General features: G+C 45.2%; 1 protein-coding gene and 1 long non-coding RNA gene across 7 annotated transcripts in view; one reads left to right on the top strand and one right to left on the bottom strand.

Annotated features, from left to right (window-relative positions):
• Ano6 (anoctamin 6) overlaps window positions 1–18,915 on the bottom strand; it is a 179,964-nt gene that overhangs the window by 124,917 nt on the left and 36,132 nt on the right. For 2 of the 6 annotated variants that reach the window (XM_008765735.4, XM_039079320.2), the window contains exon 2: window positions 11,097–11,159. The exons of 2 other annotated variants lie outside the window; for them this stretch is intronic. In XM_008765735.4, the coding sequence (XP_008763957.1) occupies window positions 11,097–11,159 (63 nt within the window). Of the gene's footprint in view, window positions 1–11,096; window positions 11,160–11,246; window positions 11,709–18,915 lie in introns of those variants that run through there. 2 more of the 6 variants (XM_039079319.2, XM_039079318.2) reach the window with 2 other exon arrangements.
• LOC102547300 (uncharacterized) lies at window positions 11,714–18,336 on the top strand. The gene is made up of 2 exons (XR_593701.4): window positions 11,714–11,879; window positions 13,295–18,336. It is a non-coding gene; the product is annotated as an uncharacterized LOC102547300 (long non-coding RNA).

The raw sequence follows: 18,915 nt of genomic DNA, 5'->3' as shown, positions 1-18,915 counted from the left end.
CTGCCGCGTAGATAGGTTCTAGCATCTCACACTCAGGTTGTGACGGAGGGTCGACAGTTACATCTCCACACACTCCCACCCAGAAGTCCTTTCTGCTTCCCTCCATCTCCGCTCTGCCTCATACTGGCTCACTCCGCATCCTGTGGTCTTCCACTCAGACCTCACCCTGCCAATCCCCTGCACACTGCTCTGCACAACACACTTAGCTTTAATCTGTCCTGTCAGAGACTTTCACCCTCTTCCTAACCCCATCTCCTTCCAGCTATCAAAGTGACCTTTGAAATCAAAACTCTGGCGAAGTAGGTTTGTGCTGCAAACCCTTTGATGGCTTTCTAAGAAGAAAACCACTTTGCAATTTGTACCAAGCATGTGTAAATGGAGAAAGCTAAGACAACTGTTTTAATAGAGAGCTAGTTAGCACCCTGTAAGGGTGGGCCCCATGCCCAGCAGTACATGGTCAATACAAAACAAATTCAATGGTATTTTTGAATTCTTTTTGACTCATAATGCTCTGTTTGGGCATTTTTTTTTATTTTACTGATCTTTTGTTTATATGTCGTGGTTTCTAATTTTGTGTTTTTATGAGTTTTGTGTGTTATTTATTTCTGTTTGTTTTATTTCATTCTGGTTTGTCTATCTTTTTGTTTTCTAAAGGGCAAGTAAAAGAAGGCTGGATTTGGACAGGGTGGGAGGAGGATATATGAGGAGATCAGAATATATTGTATAAACATAATTCTCAATAAAATTCAATCAATTATAATAAAAAAGTTGAAAAGGAAATCAGAGAAGGGAAAAGTGTGTTTTTTTATTAAGGGGGACAGTGAATAGAATATAGGTAATTTGTTATAAATGACTTCCAAATAAATGAGGCAAATTTTACATTAAAAAAAATGTCTGGTTAAAAAAAAAAACTGCTAAAACTGGTTGTGATGACACAGGTCTATAGACTCAACTCTAGTGAGGTTGAGGCAGGAGGATAAGGAATTTAAGGCTAATCTAAGCCACACAGTTAGCCCTTATCTGGAGGGGGGGGAATGCTGGATCAGTGGGTAAGCTATCCTGTCTCAATTCTCAAAAGTAATAAGGGGGAGGCCAGGGCCAGGAAAGAGAATAGAAGGAAGCTGAGTCCCTGTAACATCTGCTCCCTCGTGTACACAGCAAAGCCTGTCACCACAGCCCAGATGTAGAATCAGCTAGGTGTCCATCAGTGGATGAAAGGAAAGAGAACCTGTGTGGAATGACATAAGTGACATTTACTGTACTGAAATGAAATTTCTGCCATTTGCACTGGCAGGGACGGAACTAGAGGACATCATGTTAAGTGAGATTAGCCAAGCACAGAAAGGCAGATTGCAATGATTTTTTTTTTTGTTTGTTTTTTTAACTTCTGTGCAGAAGATGCTGGTCTCACGGAAACAGAGCAAAATTGCAGTTGCCAGAGTCTCCAAAATCCTGTAATCGTGAGGGCAGTTAGTAGGCACAGGGGGTGCAGTCAGATAAAGTTTTTGAATGTCCCACAGCACAGTGCAAAACCAACAATACAAATCTGAATGTTCCCAACATAAACAAATACATATCAGCAGTTCTGATCTGACGTGTGTGTGCCTGTGTGCACATGTGTGTGCATCCCACTGCTTCCCATAAGTGTGCACAGCTGCGATGTCAATTAAAAGTTTAGAAAGAATTCAATGAGAGTGTAAAAGCATCTTGAGAAGAGGAGTTCTATCTCTCTATCCTGGTATAGACCCTCTGGGCCTTTGTACATTGACTCTAAGTAAATCTCTAATAAAGAATCAATGGTGAAAAGCAGAATCTAGGTGACCGTAAAGCTGAAGAAACTGTATGGTAAGTCTTTCCTGTGATTTACTTTGCAGATGATACTTACTCATCCATACGGGTCCCTTCTCACACACACAAATTTATTCAGAGGAAAGAGAGAAAGGGAAACAGAAGGGGTCACTGAGGAAAGCTGGCACACACAGGAGACAACGATGTCAAAAACAGGAAGGAGGAAGCTGGGAGGTGGCTGCCTGGTCTGCAAGCAAGAGGACCAGAGTCCGAAGCCCTAGAAGCTACTTAAAAGGACAAGGACTTGTGGCGCTTATCTGTAACCTTAGTGTTGTGGGGAGGGGCACGGAGAACAGAGGCAGACTCTTCTCAGAAGCCTTCCAACCTAGCTTATCAGTGACAGACCTTGTCCAAAAAACAAAAAAAAAAAAAAACAAAAACAAAAAAAACCAAACCAAAACAAAACAAAAAAACCCGCCAGGGTGGATAGAGGATGGTCCTTTAACTCTGACCTCTGGCCTCCACATGCACGCGCACACACCCACATGACCTGTGCACATAGCCACAGGAGCAATACACAAACCACAGATGTGCCCGAGCCCACTCATTAAAACAAGAAAGAATAAGAAGTCACACTACAGCATGCATTACACTTACAGCAATATACAATGTGACTGCACCCATTCCGATAACGTATGACATATGCATTATTGACACACATGCCTTGGGTGGGCGGAGAGGTAAGCTGAGGCAGTGTTCCTCTGAGCAAGGAGATCTCACTGTGAAGGAGAGACAGGTGTGGACGATGATTGACAGGGGAGGGTGTGCTGACCAGGCGTACTAGATTTTTTTTCCCTTGTTTCTTTTGTTTTCCCTGAGTTCTGCAAATACTTGAGAGTCTGAGTTGGTTTTTGGCCTCCTGTCCCTAAAATAATAGTTCCCAAATGTCAGTGCAAGGATCAAATAAATAACAAGCTATCCGACTACGCCATACAGCTTGCCAAGGAGACTCTGGGCTTGCAACTGGGGCAGGGGTTGGCTCTGCTGGAAAGATCAGCCTGTGCAATCCGGCCCAAGGGAAGGCATCCCTGGTTTTCAGGTCACAGGGTAAAGGACTTCACAGCCCAAGATTCTTCTCAGTCACCGTACTGACCGCGGTGATGTCTACTTGGTTAGTGATCAAACCCTCCAGTCAAAACCACAGTGACAGGCAATGCCCACTGCCTTCCGTCCCAACTGAGAAAAATAACTCGGAGAAGAGACTATACAGAGAGGGAGATTATCTCCTCACACACAGCCTTAACAGGAAGAACACAGGCCCTGGCAGGGGCTACGGGGAGGTCTCCACTTCCAGAGGACGAAGCAGAAAGCTCGCCCCTGAACTACTAGGGTTCCTATTTTCCTGACTGAAATTCACTTCACCTTGGTACTAAGGACTCGAACCCGGTATGCTTGGCCATCAGCTAACGATGCCCACAGTGGAAGGGGGTTGGGGGAAACCATCAGAATATTTAACCTTCTACAAGTTCCTAGTTCATGAACCATGGCTTGGGTTGCCTTTTTTTTTTGTTAAGAATTATTAATTAATTAATTAATTTCATGTATGTGAGTTCACACTGTCGCTGTCTTCAGATACACCAGAAAGGGCATTGGATCCCACTACAGATGGTTGTGAGCCACCATGTGGTTGCTGGGAATTGAACTCAGGACCTCTGGAAGAGCAGCCAGTGCTCTTGACCGCTGAGCCATCTCTCCAGCCTCCCCTGGGGTTGCCAGTTTAGTTAAAACTAAGGGTTTTTGGAATCAGTGAATTGATCCAAGGAGACCTTTAATTTCATGTTTTCCTCCATCAACTTCAGCAGCTCTGCTCCCTGTGCGAACCTTCAAATGCCCGTCACCTTAATTCCTTAAATGAAAGACGGCTGTGAGTAAAGACACTTGAAACCTTCTGCTTCGTGTCCTTGGTCTGAAGGCAGGGAGGGGGGCTAGGAGAGAGTGGGCATGTTTGCAGAGCGGGGGCTAATCTAGGAACGGATCAGAGCCTCCCACTCTCCTGTTCTCCTAATTCAGCAGAGCCGTAGGCAGTAAAAGGAGAGTCCAGGCCTGCACAGAGAGGCGATCATCTGCCTGATCAACAGCAGTCCAGGCTTGTTTCTGTCAGACCCTCCTGCTGTGAGTCCTGAACTACCAGGACACAAACCAAGAAGGACAGAGGACATGGGGGTGTGTGCTTGAAAGACAGAACACACAGCACGTAGCGACTGGCTTAGCAACTGGCTTAGGCACTGGAGAAATTCCATCCTAAATGAGGAAGGGCCAGGGGCAAGTTCATTTCAACCACACAGGCTCTTCTAGAACTAGAGGCCAAGGTGGAGCAGAAGGAAGAGCCAAATTCCACTAGAAATCAGTCATCTCTCGTTGCAAACCCTAGGGCAAATGGGCCTACTTAATATGTCACACTCCCAATCCTTAGGGGTTATTGGAGGACATGACAGGGGACAGGATGGGACAAACAGGACAGTCCAAGACACCTACCAAGCTCTCCAACGGCTTCTATTTTCCCATAGAAATCTAACATGCGTCCTCCATCCTTGGAGGGGTTGAGGAGTCAGTGCTAAGGTCTGGAAATGCCAGAGCCCACACCCACAGCCCACCTCCTCCCTTTCGTTTCTCTTTTGAAAGGAGGACAAAAGTGAGAAGTTTATACTCTGGTTGAAGTATTTCATAAATAGCTGGAGTTGAGGGTAATAAAGACCTAAAAATACCAACACCCAAGGTTTCTAACAGTTCAGCCATGTCACTGCGGAGGAAGCCTGGAACTGCAAGGGGAATCAGCAAAATCCCCCCAGGGGGTTGGGGAGTTGGAGGGGATGGCATAGAGGATAGAATCTATGCATCTTCAGACTGCTCATTTGAGAGAAAAACATCCATGAGGGGACAGAAGACATTACCAAAAGGAGACACACAAGAGAGAAGGATTTGGAGGGGGTAAAAAAACTAAAAAAAAAAAAACCCGAAAACTGTGGCAGAAATTAAAGTCACCAGCAGGCTTGAGCAATACAATTTGGGGTAGGTTCATTAAGTTGGATCAAGAGATCAAAGATAAATGGTGCCAAGTGTGGGAGCCAATATCAGGTGACAGAAATATTCACAAGCTGAGAGAGAGAAAGGAGAAAAAAAATCCCAGCATACAGCTCATTATTTTTCTCTAGAATTAAAGGCTTTTTTGCTCCCCAGATTAAACTTTCTACTTTAAAAGAGTGGCCAGGCATGGAGGTGCACATCTTTAATCCCAGCACTTGGGAGGCAGGCAGACCTCTGGCAGTTCAAGACCAGCATGGTCAACATCAGTGGTTCTCAACCTGTGGGCCTCAACCCCTTTGGGGGTTGATTGACCTTTTCACAGGGTCAAGTATTAGATATTTATGTTACGACTCATGACAGTAGCAAAATGACAGTTATGAAGCAGCAACAAAAATGACATCATGGTTGGGGGTCAGCACTGTCTGAGGAGCGTAGGAAAAGGTCACAGCAATGGGAAGGGTGAGAACCTCTGGTCTACGTAGTGAGTTCCAGGTCAGCTGAGGACAACAGTTAAAAAAAGAAAAGGAGGAGAGAAAAGGCTGGCTAGAATGAAGGACCCACTAATATTCCCACATATTAACAAAATTTCCTAAATCAGGATTCAAAAGGAAAAGCCCACAAAATCCCAGGGGAAAGGGGTATCATACAAAAGATTCAAAGTCAGAATCTGATGCATACAACTTTTCAAGAAATAGCTGGAGAAACAGCTTTGAGTGGAAGGGGTCGACCTTCAGAAAGTGGATGATTTCCACCCTGGATGTGCAAATTTAACAAGTCATCACTTAAAATCCATGAAAATGAAAGCATTTTCGGACATGTGTCTCCCATCTCTGCAACTCCCACCTTCCTCTGGGAGGCCCTGGAAAATGTGTCCATGAAATACTAAGCCAACAGTAAAGACAACATGAATCCGGGCCCTCCTATAAGACAGAGAGCCTAAAGGAGCCGGGAGGATGGTGCTAAGTGGAAGTCATTCTCTGCCCTGAGAGGAACAGAAAGTTCCAGAGGCTCCTCCTCCAAAGATGACCTTGACAGACTCCCTATGTGGCTGGCTATATTGAAAGGAGATTTACAACTGTTATAGAATTTGAGGTTGAATTATTCATAACTATATCAAAAATTAACAATAAAAAAGTCAATATTGGCCATGCAATCTAATCGTGAAAGAAAAAAAAAGTAAATCAAACTGTATTAAACGGTTCATCTGTGGAGAAGATTCCACAGTTGCGATAAAGTAAACACTGAATATTGATCTCACTCAAATTACAGTACAATTACAACATGATTACAACTGGCAAAATGAGAACTGAGACGCAAGGGGCAAGGAGGAAGGAAAGCAAACTAAACACTGGCACTGAAGGATGATGCCTGAAACCGAGAAACAGATAAATTACAATGTCCGTGTGCGGATTAAAAAGAACAGGGCGCCGCAGCATCACAGAGCTCTCTGACGCAAGAGTGGCAGTCACACACCAGCCAGGAGACCTGTTGAGGGCAGGTAACAAGGTTGACCCAGGTGGAAACAAGAGAAGACAAAGTCAAGATCAATTACAACGTCAGTGTGTTGATTAAAAGACACATGTGATACCCCATGGCAGCTCATAAATGCCTGTAACTCCAGTTCCAGGGGAATCCGATGCCCTCTTCTGGTCTCCATGGGTCCCTGAACACACACAGTGCACATAAACTCATGTAGGCATGTACACACGCACACACAGGACAAATAAACAAACATGTTTTTACAAACAGGAAGAGTTCAGAGGTAGAGCACCTGACATACCCTCCAGAGGTCAATCGCCAAGCCTAAGAAAAATCAAGAGCGAGAGTGCATGCTCATTTCAAACATCTCCTGAGAGCCAGCACCTACAATATCCCAGGCTCTGTGCTGAATGCAAACGAGGTTATCAGTGTACAAACCGTAAGCTGTTCCTTCGAGGGAGCCTGTGGAAGTACTTCTAAAGTAACTCACTGTGCGTAGTGAAAAGAAGGAAGTTAACAGGATGCTGTGGCATATACCTCAGACAAGTATTTGGAGCAGGATGTGGAGAGGAGACTCCTTGAGGAGCCATACCTTGAAGCCTGAAAGGATGGGACAGAAGTTGGGGAGGGGCTTTAGGGGACCCCAGTGTCACAGAGCTCTGTGATGCAAGAGTGGGAGTCTCACACCGGCCAGTAGACTACTGTGGAGGGCAGGTAACAAGGTTGACCCAAGTGGAGACAAGAGAAGACAACACTGAGATCACTTTGAAAGGAGAACTCAAGTACTGGAGGCAATGAAGATATCAAAGGAGCAACCAGGGCTGGTTCCCACTACAGGGAGGTGGCATTTCAACTCTGGAGATGAGGAGGAGGTACCAGAAAACGAGGCAGGATAGAGTCGGTGACACATGAAGCAAATCTGGACTTCTTCTTTGGAGAAGCAGGCAAGTGCAGAGTTTGGAACTCAAAATAGTTAAAAAGTGTTACACTGGGGCTGGAGGGATGGCTCAGCGGTTAAGAGCACTGGCTGCTCTTTCAGAGGTCCTAAGTTCAATTCCCAGCAACCACATGGTGGCTCACAACCATCTGTAACAGATTCTGGTGTATCTCAAGACAGCTACAATGTATTCATATCCATTAAATAAGTAAAATATTTTTTTTAAAAGAAAGTGTTACACTGAAGCCCTCGGGGAACAGAAGAATATGCAGAGAAAGGGGGCCCAAACCACTATGGCAGGAAAAAAAAAAGTCAACATTCCGACATCCTACCGTGAAGGAAGTGCTATCAAAGGACCAAGGGATAGACAGCAGGAGCCGGGAAGACAAATTGGGAAGTAATTACAAGAAAGAAGTTAGCCATGAGTGAGCAGAATTTCAACGAAGTAGCATCCATCCCGGGGGCTAGGTAAATAAAGCATTTCAGGTAGGAGACAGTAGAAAACCCCGGCCTCCACTCAAGAGCCACTGTGACTCGCTGTGCAGTGGCACAGGACTCTGTCAGGAAGGGCTCATCTAGAAGTCAGCTCAGATGACCTAAGGATACAGAATAAAGATCCCCAAGGTTGCCCCACCCTACCAGGCTTAGTAAGAGGTCACCTGGAGAGCAACCAGGAAACCCTGGGACCCCCTGTGACAGGGGAGCTTCCCAAACAGGAAGTAGACAATGTCCTGGCAGAGAAAACAAGATTTGTGAGTATAGGGCACAACTGTTTTGTAGGGCTGCTGTATGTTTCTAACTCGGGGCCCATGGGAAGGAAATGAATGCATTGAAGCCACGACGTCTCGTTTGGCCGATGCAGAGACTCAGGAGAGGTGGGATTCTCAAGTCCTGGTTCTCAGTGATAAAGCACAAATCAGTAACCAGTTTGCTCATCCGATCCCTCCAAGTCAAATACATCAAATAAAATCACAAATTTCTAAACCTATGGCTTTAGACCACAAGTGGACCTTTTAACGTATGCCACTGGCACAAACTGAACCCATTCACAGAACTTAAAGCTCTGCTGGGCATATACATCCCGTGCAGATCTCCTCAGCCAAGTTCATTAGCGCACACACATACACACACACGCGAGCGCACACACACGCGCACACACACACACACACACACACACACACACACATGCCACATCCCACCCTGCTGTGCAACTGGTCCCTTGAACTCACTCACATTGACTTTAAGAACCATCTGATGCCTTTTGTCCATTTCCCCTCCTCCAGGCCCTAACAACCACTGCTCAGCTCTCTGCTTCAATGAGTGACATTTTCAGATTCCATACATTAGCAGTATTTGGCTTTCTTTTCTGCCTTGTTTATTTAGTACAATGTCCTTGAGACTCATACACGCTATCACAAATGGTGCAATTCCTCTTTTATTCTGCTGAATGACACTAATAGGCATGTGGGTATATATACACGCATACACACATGCATACACAGCCCATAATATTCATAGGCATGTACACACACATATATATCCCATAATACTCATAGGTGTGTACACATACAAATACATATCCCATAATAGTCACAGGCATGTATGTACATACACACACACATACACACATGTATACACATCCCATAATACTCATAGGCATGTACACATATACACATATGCATACATATCCCATAATTTCTTTATCCATTTATCATCAACAGACAGGTCTTTCCATATTCAAGCTGCTGCAAACAATGCTTCCACACCCATGGAGATGCAGATCTTGACGTCATTTCCTCTGGTATATCCCAGGACTGTCTGATAGTGCGGTGGAAGTTCTACTCTTAACTTTTCCTTGAACCACCGTGCTGTTTTTCATAACGGCTCAACAATTCACATCCCCACGGAGGTGTACATGTGTTCCCTTTTCTCCACACTTCGCAAACAACCATCATCTCACCAACTTACCCGTTGCTTAATAGAAGTTCTAAGATGCTGAAGCAAGTGTTCTTCTTCCAACACAGTAAATGCTTGAAGTTAGTAAGTAGTCTCATTCGGAGACCTCAACACAGGGCCAAAGGCACAGGACTTAGAAATCTGAAAGACTTGGGTTCAAATTCCAGTTCTGTTCCTGTGTGTGTATGTGTGTGTGTAAATGTGTGTGTATAAGTGTGTGTGTATAAATATGTGTGTATAAGTATGTGTGTATAAGTGAATATGTATAAGTGTATGTATACATGTATGTATTGTGTATGTGTGTGTATAAGTATGTGTGTATACATGTGTGTATTGTGTATATGTGTATACATGTGTGGAAGTGTATATGTGTGTGGAAGTGTGCGTATGAATGTGTATGAGTGTTAGTATAAGTGTGTATGTGTGTATGAGTGTATATGTATAAGTGTGTGTGTATGTATAAGTGTGTATGTACATGTGTGTGTGTGTGTGTGTGTGTGTGTGTGTGTGTACTTGTAAAACCTGAGTCCTAAATGGCAGTGCAGTTACATATGGCCAATGGTGTGACCTAGGCGGGAACCAAGTTCCTTATAAGTTTAGAACAGTAATTGTTCTCTCCCTTTTTATTCTAGAATACATTTCCATGCCTCTGAAGTTCAGACAGCAATAGTTACTCACCAATAGGCTTTTTTGGCCTGTTAAATTTTTCATCCAAAAATGAAAAAAAAAAAGTTAGAAAAATTTCTTGAGATTTTTGTTTTAAAAGTGACAAAAAATACATTCTGTGCAATGTAGTAAAATTAATTACTATGAAAATGTTTTACAGTGATAGCCAGGTGGGACGGTCCACATTCATGATCTAGTACTGCAGAGGTGGGGACATCCTTCAGACACAGTGACATGACAGTCCATCTCAAAATATAATTAGACAAAAAAATTTTTTCTTTCCCTCACGTGGGCTGGTTTTGATTCCACACACCCCAGGGATGTGACAGTCCTTGCTAACAGTGACTATGCAAGATGTGTTATACAAATTGCAAAGTAGTTCTCTGCACGTTGGCCATTGTTCACATCCTGGGTCTACCCACAACACTGCCCCAGTTAGCAGTCCTGGTTCAAAAGTTCAGCTCTGAATCTTCCACCCATGACAACCATTTCTTTGTACAATATTTACACTGAGCCTCACGGCCACCTACAGGCTACAGAGCCACAACCAGGAAACAAGCACACAGAGCTAGCAATGCGTTCTCGGTGAAAACCGTGATTCAAGGATGACACCAGGGGTGACAGAGGAAAACATATTGCTTTTGTCATTTAAGAAACCTACATCTACGAAGTCAAAAAGAATTAGTCCAGCTATTTGGTTTGTGAACCGAACGCTCAGAGTTACATCTTCAGCACGAGCACAAAGATGACTTGAAGCACAGTTCCGTGCAATACCGACACCTTTCAATTCGCCCAGGGACCACAGGCTCCCTCTCAGCACACCAGCACCCCGAGAGCAGCATGCTATGCAAAGCACCCCGAGCAACATAAGAAGTCACCAAAAATCTCATTTTCATGATATTAACATTGCCTTGCCAAACACTTTCCCCAACAGGATCCTGACCCATGCAGCAAGCCACAGGAAACACTTAGCTGTTAGTGCTAGTTAGTACACAGCACCTGACTGTTTTTAGCAGCCCCACGAGGACCCAAAGTGCAGTTCAACAAACGGCGCCTAGGACCTAAACGAACACATACCATCAAGTGACACAGTACACAAGAATGTTATGGGCTTTTCTCCAGAACCGGCCATGTGAGGGGAAACCTACACACAAGTGCCCATCAAACACAACCAAGGGGATCTTACCCAGACCGGATGGTAGAGGAGTATGAGGAGCTAGAAAAGGTCTCCTGGAGTCAGGAACATCACCTGAAGGATGAGGAGGTATCAATAAATACAATAAACAAACATAAAAGCTGGTGTTAGGCAACAGTAAGCACAGAAGAGACATCAGACCTGAGTCCCAGGCCTGACGGCAACAAGCGTCTGACCTTGACCAAGTCATTTTAACCTTCCTGGGTCTCGGCTTTCCTTAGGGTAGAACATGGTTAGGTCAGTCAGTCAGTCAGCTGGCCAAACTCTTGCTGCACATCAGAAACACATCTGGAGCTTTTCAGAAATCCTATTTCCCTCCTCCAGAAACGTGGTTTTAATGGATGGGCATCCTTGGGTCTCCAAAATTTCCAGGTGTTGCCAATGTGTAGCCAAGGCTGAGATTTCTCTCGTGAAGCAACCTCTCAAATCCCTGACGTCTTAACCTTGGTATATAATAATTTCCCTGAGACTTTCTTAAAAGTCCAGTATAAAGTATGTCCCAGACAATTAAAGCAGCACCTCGGGGTAGGGATCGGTTCTCAGACATCTGAAAATCCCCAGGCTGGGGCCAAGCTGTACCCAAGGTTGACGCCCACTGTTCCGGACCTGCCTTTCCGCTTCCTCTACAGGCAATGGTGGATGGGAGAAGGGAGGGAAGAGAAGCCGGTAAGTCTCCCCCTCCCTCGTTCCCATGTTAAATTAAAAAGACAGCCGAATGCCAGAGGCCGCTGGTGACTTATAAATAAAGGGTCTGCATGGAGAAGTTGATTTCAGGTGAGTACGTCCTTCACCTCAGTGCACGACAGGTGGGAAAGTTCCAAACTGCTCTTGTTCTAAATTTAAAATCCAATGGCATACTTCTCTAACAATGACCCCACAGTGTGTTCTCTGCAATTCCCGGTTAGAGTTTGATTTGCATGATTGCCTGTAACGTGAGCAGTGCAGTCCTCACTCCTGAGGTTACTTAAATCCACTTATTAGGCACCGGTGAAGCAAACAAACAGTAATTAGAAACACTGCAGACAGCCCTTTCAAGCTTTGCTGAATTATATGTTTCCTGCACCCAAGCCCAGAAGCACAACGTGTCCATAGCATCGTAAAATCAGAACCTCAGAAACACTAACATGGACACAAGTCATCTCAGGCTTCCTTGGGACTGCCCGGAAGCTAAAGATGGCTTTAGAAGAGAGAGGACTAGTCTCTGCCGGCCCTTCTCACAGCTGGGTAAATAAGACACTGCCCATGTGTTTACAAGTCCCAGGTGAAATACGAACTCTCCATGGGCCAGGACAAGCAGCAAGCCTCGGAGAGGCAGCCTTCCATTTCCAGAAACTAAAAGACACCGTGGCACAGTTTAGAAAATAATAGCAGGTGACACCAAAGGCTGAGCAGCTGGAGTGGGAAACTCTGGGCCAAGCAGAGCAGTGTTCCGCCCTTAATATCCAAGCCACAGCGGTTGGCTTATGGGACCTGTTAACCTCAGGAGCTGCTGTCCCTCCTGGCCTACACTGAGATCTTTGATGAGAGGTAAGACTGCCCACATTCTATTAGAAGCTGCCCCTTGCCACCCTGCCGGACTAGGGCCAGGCAGAAAGGAGTCACATGTTACAGCCATCCGTATAAGAAAGGCTGTTTAACTGAAAGTGGGCACTCCTGCTAATTAATGACTCAGAGACCCCAATTCCTGAGCAAGGCTGAGGGTTGAGATGACCTCAGTGGCCAGGGAAAACCCCTCCCTGCACAGCGGGGGCCTCTTCCAAGAGGGTGGAAGACTTTTCACACTGTGCTAGCCAACAATAAACAGGAAGTGCAGACAAAGACTGTTTTCACCGAAGGCAGAGGCCTACTGCCTTTATTAAGTGGTTCTTTCCATCTTGGGCTTTAAAGGGAATCCAGCTATCCACTTTGGGAGGTGGGGTGGGGGTGGCTCCGGAAACAGCCTAAATGCCGGCTAAAAGCTGACCAAACTGAAACACCACACACACTTACTTACTTGATGGATTGTTATATAGTAACACACACACACACACACACACACACACACACACACACTTACTTACTTGATGCATTGCTACATAGTAAGTATCTCAGACAGACAACTTACTTAGATTGCTACATAGAATCTAATTCTCTCTCTCTCTCTCTCTCTCTCTCTCTCTCTCTCTCTCTCTCAATGGATTGCTACATAGTATCTCAGGCCAGTCAGTGCATGGGTGCCTCCCTATGACACATTAACACGTGGAAAAACGGAACCCGGCCTCAATACAAAGAATGCAAAGTGCAAACGTCAGAGGGGGTGGTCGTTTGGCAGAAGAGCACGCAGAGAGAGTACGTTCCTCTTCCTTCCAAATCCTTCACAGCAGTCCCAACTATCTTCTCATCTACCTGTCCCCTCCTCCTTTAATAACAGACACAAACTCGCTGGAGTGCTATTTTGGGGTTCTTTTTTATATTAATCTCCCCACATGCAAACAAAACAACGCTGTTTTAAACAGAGGGTTAGGGAACGCGACTTCTCAAAATCCCTGCGTCCGAGTCCTAACACCTACCTCCTTTGGAGATGACTATTTGAAGAGACAGGATTTAAGGGAATGATTATGTTAATTAGCATAAAGCTCCTGGGTGGACCCTAATCCAGTCAGAAGAATTCTTGCTGCAGGAAGAGAAGCCAGGTGCCTGTGCACACGCTGAGGAAAACCATACAGGGACACAAGAGAGGACAGCTGTGTGCCAGCACGGAAGCTGACCTTGAGAGATTCGGAGTGCTGACATCTTGACCTTGGCCCTTTCAGAGCTGCATGAAAGGAAACATCTGCTGTTTAAAGACCTGTTCTGGGATGCTCTTATGGTTGCCATAGCAACTTACAACAACTGAAGAAAAGGCAGACTCAATTAACTAGTTGAACAAGTAGAATGATGACTCTTCCTGGCTGCAGGGCAGTGAACATGTGACACTTTCCCGGTGGACCCATGAGACTCACGACACGCTTCTGCGGCACATCTGACTCTCACAGTCTTGTGTGACTCGTGAGCAAACAGAAATCGCCAAACTCTGAATGCCCCCAAATCAATTTTAGGTTGTTTTTACATAAAAGTAACAGCCTAGGCTAATGCCAGTGAGTTTTAAACAACTAAATGTAGTGGTTCCAGCTGTAAACTCAGGAAAGCCATTTTCATAATGAAAACGCCGATGCGTTTTTTTAATTAAGGATGGAATTGCCAACATAAAAACCTGACAAGAAGTGAGGACTTATCCCTTCCATGCTCAAATGAAAGGGTTGAGAATGCAGTAAAAGGTTTCGCAATTTGAATTACCGGAAATCGTCTAGAGTTTAAACCTGGAACTTTTCCAGATCCTCAACACTTGACACAGGGCCCACAGCCTCAGACCGAATCCCAGGCCCTTTCTCTAATTCTTGTCATCACAGCCCCTCGTCCCGTGGCTAGAGTCATTATGCAGAAGTGAAGAGGCTAGCACCATGTCTAACTCAGCTATGCTAACATCCCATGTGTGTGCAACGCTGGGGATCCCGGTGGCCGCCTTGCACAGGTCAAGCAAGTGACACTACCCATGACCTACATTTCCACACTTTTTTGCTCTGTGAATTTGGCCTTAAAGAGAAGATTAATTATATATTTTAAAAACACACGCACACTGACGTAAATATGCATGGGTGTTTAGAGGTATGTTTTAACAACCAAACACTATCTCTCAGCTATCATGAAATGACTATGTCAAAAGCATGTGTTGGGTCTCGACTCCCCCACGCTAACACTGTCTAAAAACCATCCTGTTCAGTCAAAGACAGGTATTTACTGTATCACCAGACTGTGCATTACTTCTTAAAATCGAAAGCTAAGATACAGAGGCCACTCCTGTAGCACAGGGGCTGGGGGCCAAAGGGAATGAGAAATCCACATACCAACATGACTCGTGACACACCATTAACACTGAAAATTAATACCATCATACAAACAAGCAGGAGACAACACTTCCAGTGTCAGCAGGAGAGTAGTAACTGAAGCCAAACAGCACATTGGGGAAGTGGGGGGGGGATATTTGGGAGTAGAGATGGGGGAGGGGGATAACAAGAATTCCTTTACGGAGAAAACAAAGGCTAAACATGAAATTCAGCCTGAGAGTTATTCAGACAGACAGCTCACAATTATGATTAGTTATGAAAGGAAAAGGCTGAGGCATGCAATTGATAATAATCAATGAATGACCTCATCAGTGAAACTTCACGTCAAATTCCCCTCGTGTATACGATCCCACACACCCTGTGCTGCTCCAGGACTCAAGCTGACCATTTCCTCCTGGAGTTCTACAGTCCTGTAGCACATACTCCATATTTTCAATGTCTTTAATATTATAGTTTGTTAGTTTTACATTTACAGATGTTCTACCCACATGGCTGTGCATCGGATGCATGCCAGGTGCCCATGGAGGCCAGAAGAGGGCATTGAATTCCTGGAAACTCAGTTGTGAGCCACTGTGTGGATGCTTGGAACCCAGCCGAGCTCCCCTACAAGAGCAGCCAGCGCCCTTCACTGCTGAGCCATCACCTCCCAGGCCCCACCCTTCACCTCATTTTGTTGACTCCTTTAGACATAAAGTCTCACAGTGAGCACAAAGAAAAATCTACCCCGTGTCTGCAGGTAAACAGGGTACATTAAATGTATGTGACAGAATATTACTCAGCTATTAAGTGTGATTTGTGATACATATTTTTTTAAGATTTATTTATTTTTATTTTATGAGCACACTGTAGCTGTCTTCACACACACCAGAAGAGGGCATCCAATCCCATTACAGATGGTTGTGAGCCACCATAACGTTGCTGGGAATTGAACTCAGGACCTCTGGAAGAGCAGACGGTGCTCTTAATCACTGAGTCATCTCTCCAGCCCCTGTGATATATTTTTTACAGGGATAGAATTCAGACACTGAAATATTCACAGAAAGGAGTAGTGGTGACGGCTGAACAACTGAAGATGCTTAGAGCTCAGGAAATTAGAACATGGTTAAAATGATAAACCTTATGTGGATATTACCACAATGAAAGAAATACAGTGAGAGGAAGGAATGCTTAGGGAACGAGGCAAGTGAAAAAGAGCCCATGTCTGAACCACATAAAACTACAAACGTGCCTTTGAAAGGCCGGAGAGACGACGGCTCCAGGAAGGTTCTCCAGGGCTTGTGTTTGGGAGGTAAGGTTAGGGGGTGAGCTTGTCTGTTGCAGTTTCCAGTTTCTTTGTAACTCCTTTGTTGCTGTTTTCCACGGTTTCCAATTTCTCTAGAACTGCTCGCATAGTCAACACTTGCAAATAAAAGGAGACAGGGAGGCTTATCATCAGCAGGTTAAATCAGGATCAAAGTCAATTTACCTGCTGGTCTATTCACAGGGCCTGTCACTGCTTTGTGAGTGCCCTCCCTGTGACAGTCCAAACTCATGCCACCTGAGTTAAGACTTTCATCTTTATCATAATGAAATGCTTTTTCTTGCTTTCATTTTTCTTTTTCTCTCTGGCAGAAAGCATGCACTGCAGACCTGTTGCTCCACCGAGCAGGCCTCAGCCAGGCTGAGCAGTCACAACTGATGGGTTTGCTCTGGACACACAAGAAACTGACTGAGTCGGGAACAGTCGTTCTCAAGAGTCAGTGAGTGTCTCCAGGAACCGGTGACAGGATGTAGAGGTGACCAGAGGAAGCACCAGATTCACCCTTGAGGATGAACTAGAATCAAGGCGAACAAAGTCACACAAACTCAGGCAGATATATCATGCAGAAAGGACAACCATTATCACCCATGCTGTGCAAACGCTCCCGGTCTTGGTGACCCCACAAATGGGGACAGCCATGCTTCCCTCCTGAATATTTAACAGGGTGGAAGGTTCTGAGCCCGTTGAATGGTGACCCAGCCATACCATGAGCTCCCTTCCGTTTCCTGTTCAAATGAGGTGTCTAATAAAAAAAATTAAAAAAGCCCGCAACAGTGAAATGCTAACAGTGTTAGCATTAACAGGCACTATGATAGAAGCGCAGGGAAATGTTCTACCTACTTTGACCCCAGTGAAGACCTTGTAATAAAGTTTAGAATTTTCCTACTCTTTGTTCCTCAATAATAGGAAAGCATTCATCACTACGGGTCAGTGACCTCATATACCAGGGACACCATCAAGACGCTTGCACTTCCTTTTTTGATAATCCTGTTTTGAAACCTTGCAATCCTTCGATTGCAGTGGGTCCTCATTACCCTAGCAGGGATGAGTGCACTGCCAAGCTACCTCCCAAGCTTGGAAAAAAAACAAACAAACAAAAAAAAAAAAAAAAAAAAACCTGATTCCGAGTGACTCTGGTGCTCCAGTGTGACCAACAATGGACCCTGTGTCTGTTCCATGACCGTTGATCTACATGCAGACTTAAAGTTACCCACAGGGCTTAGCAAGCTGATAGAATCAGAAGTTGCATCAGATCAACACCAGACCAAACCCTCCCTGTGGAAGGGCAGTTCCTATCTTTGCCAAGATCAACCTCCTTCCCATAAAAAACACTCTCTGCCTGACTAAGCCAAGAACGCCAGAGACTCGTCAGCCGTGGGGAATTTCCTTTGTGCACAATAAACTACACAAGCTGAACTCGCTACCCTAGTGCTGGGGAGCCCAAATTCACAGCCATGCATGCCAGCAAAAAGCCACGGTCGCCTGATAGAAGAGAACATACGAGCAACTTTGCCGTGGCCCATCCATCATGTCGTAGAACAATGGTTCTCGACCTTCCTAATGTTGGGAACCCTTCAACGCAGCCTTCATGTTACCGTGAACCCCAACCATAAAATTATTTTCATTGCTACTTCACAACTGTAATTTTGCAGCTGCTATGAATTGTAATGTAATTACATGACATGCAGGATATCTGAACCACAGGTGGAGATCCCCTGCTCTAGAACAAAGCACGCAGAGGGTTATTACGTCTTCACTGAGGGTGTAGACGATGCCTGGGCAAGATCCTAGCTCTGGGTTGTTCGACCTTCTCTCTCTGGGCTGCTGGAGATGAAGGAGTGGACCTACTCTGCCTCTGAGAGGTTCGGATCATGCTGATTCTGTCTTTACTGCTAGAAAACAGGCACCACAGAACCATGCTTGTAATGAATGCCTGCTCACCTGCTTGCCTGCTCGCCTGCTCTCCTTACCTCAGAATAAAGCATGGGGCACTACCATTCTCTCTCCAGTCTTTCAACCCCATGTTTCTTGCCCTAGAGTGGTGTCAGAGAAGAGCGATGCTATTTGGAGCAAGGGAAGAGGCAGAAACCAGCCTGCTTGGAGGTCTTTGGGGTCAGCTTCCAGAGCATGACAGTGGCTAGTCCCTGTGGGGTTCTAGCAGGAGAGAGCCTGCCCTGTGGGTACCACAGGCATCCATGCCAAGCTCAGCTGGAGTCAACACATCTTCAAATGATTTCTGTGCTCTGTTGCTGTCCTCATCCATTTCCTGTGCGTGCATGCGTGTGTGTGTGTGTGTGTGTGTGTGTGTGTGTGTGTGTGTGTGTCTGTTGTCTGCCTGTCTGTCTGTCTGTGTGCAGGCTATCCCTCAGTGAGTGCATGCGCTTGGATTTTTGTTTTTCTTTTGTTTTTTTCCCCCAAAACGATGGTTCTTGGCTTTTCACACACGATCCTTTAGCAGAATCTGGTAAAATCCAAAACTCCTTCCCCTAAGGGGAAAAAAGTTCTCCAAAGCAAAAACACATAGAAAGTATTGTATAGAACCTGCGAGAATTCTGAAGTCCTAAGCCCATACACAGCAGGAGGAGGA

This window comes from Rattus norvegicus, chromosome 7, assembly GCF_036323735.1.
Source record: "Rattus norvegicus strain BN/NHsdMcwi chromosome 7, GRCr8, whole genome shotgun sequence".
NCBI classification, from domain to species: Eukaryota; Metazoa; Chordata; class Mammalia; order Rodentia; family Muridae; genus Rattus; species Rattus norvegicus.
The sequence above is the reverse complement of the archived record's forward strand: the minus strand, read 5'-3'. Positions and strand labels throughout refer to the sequence as shown.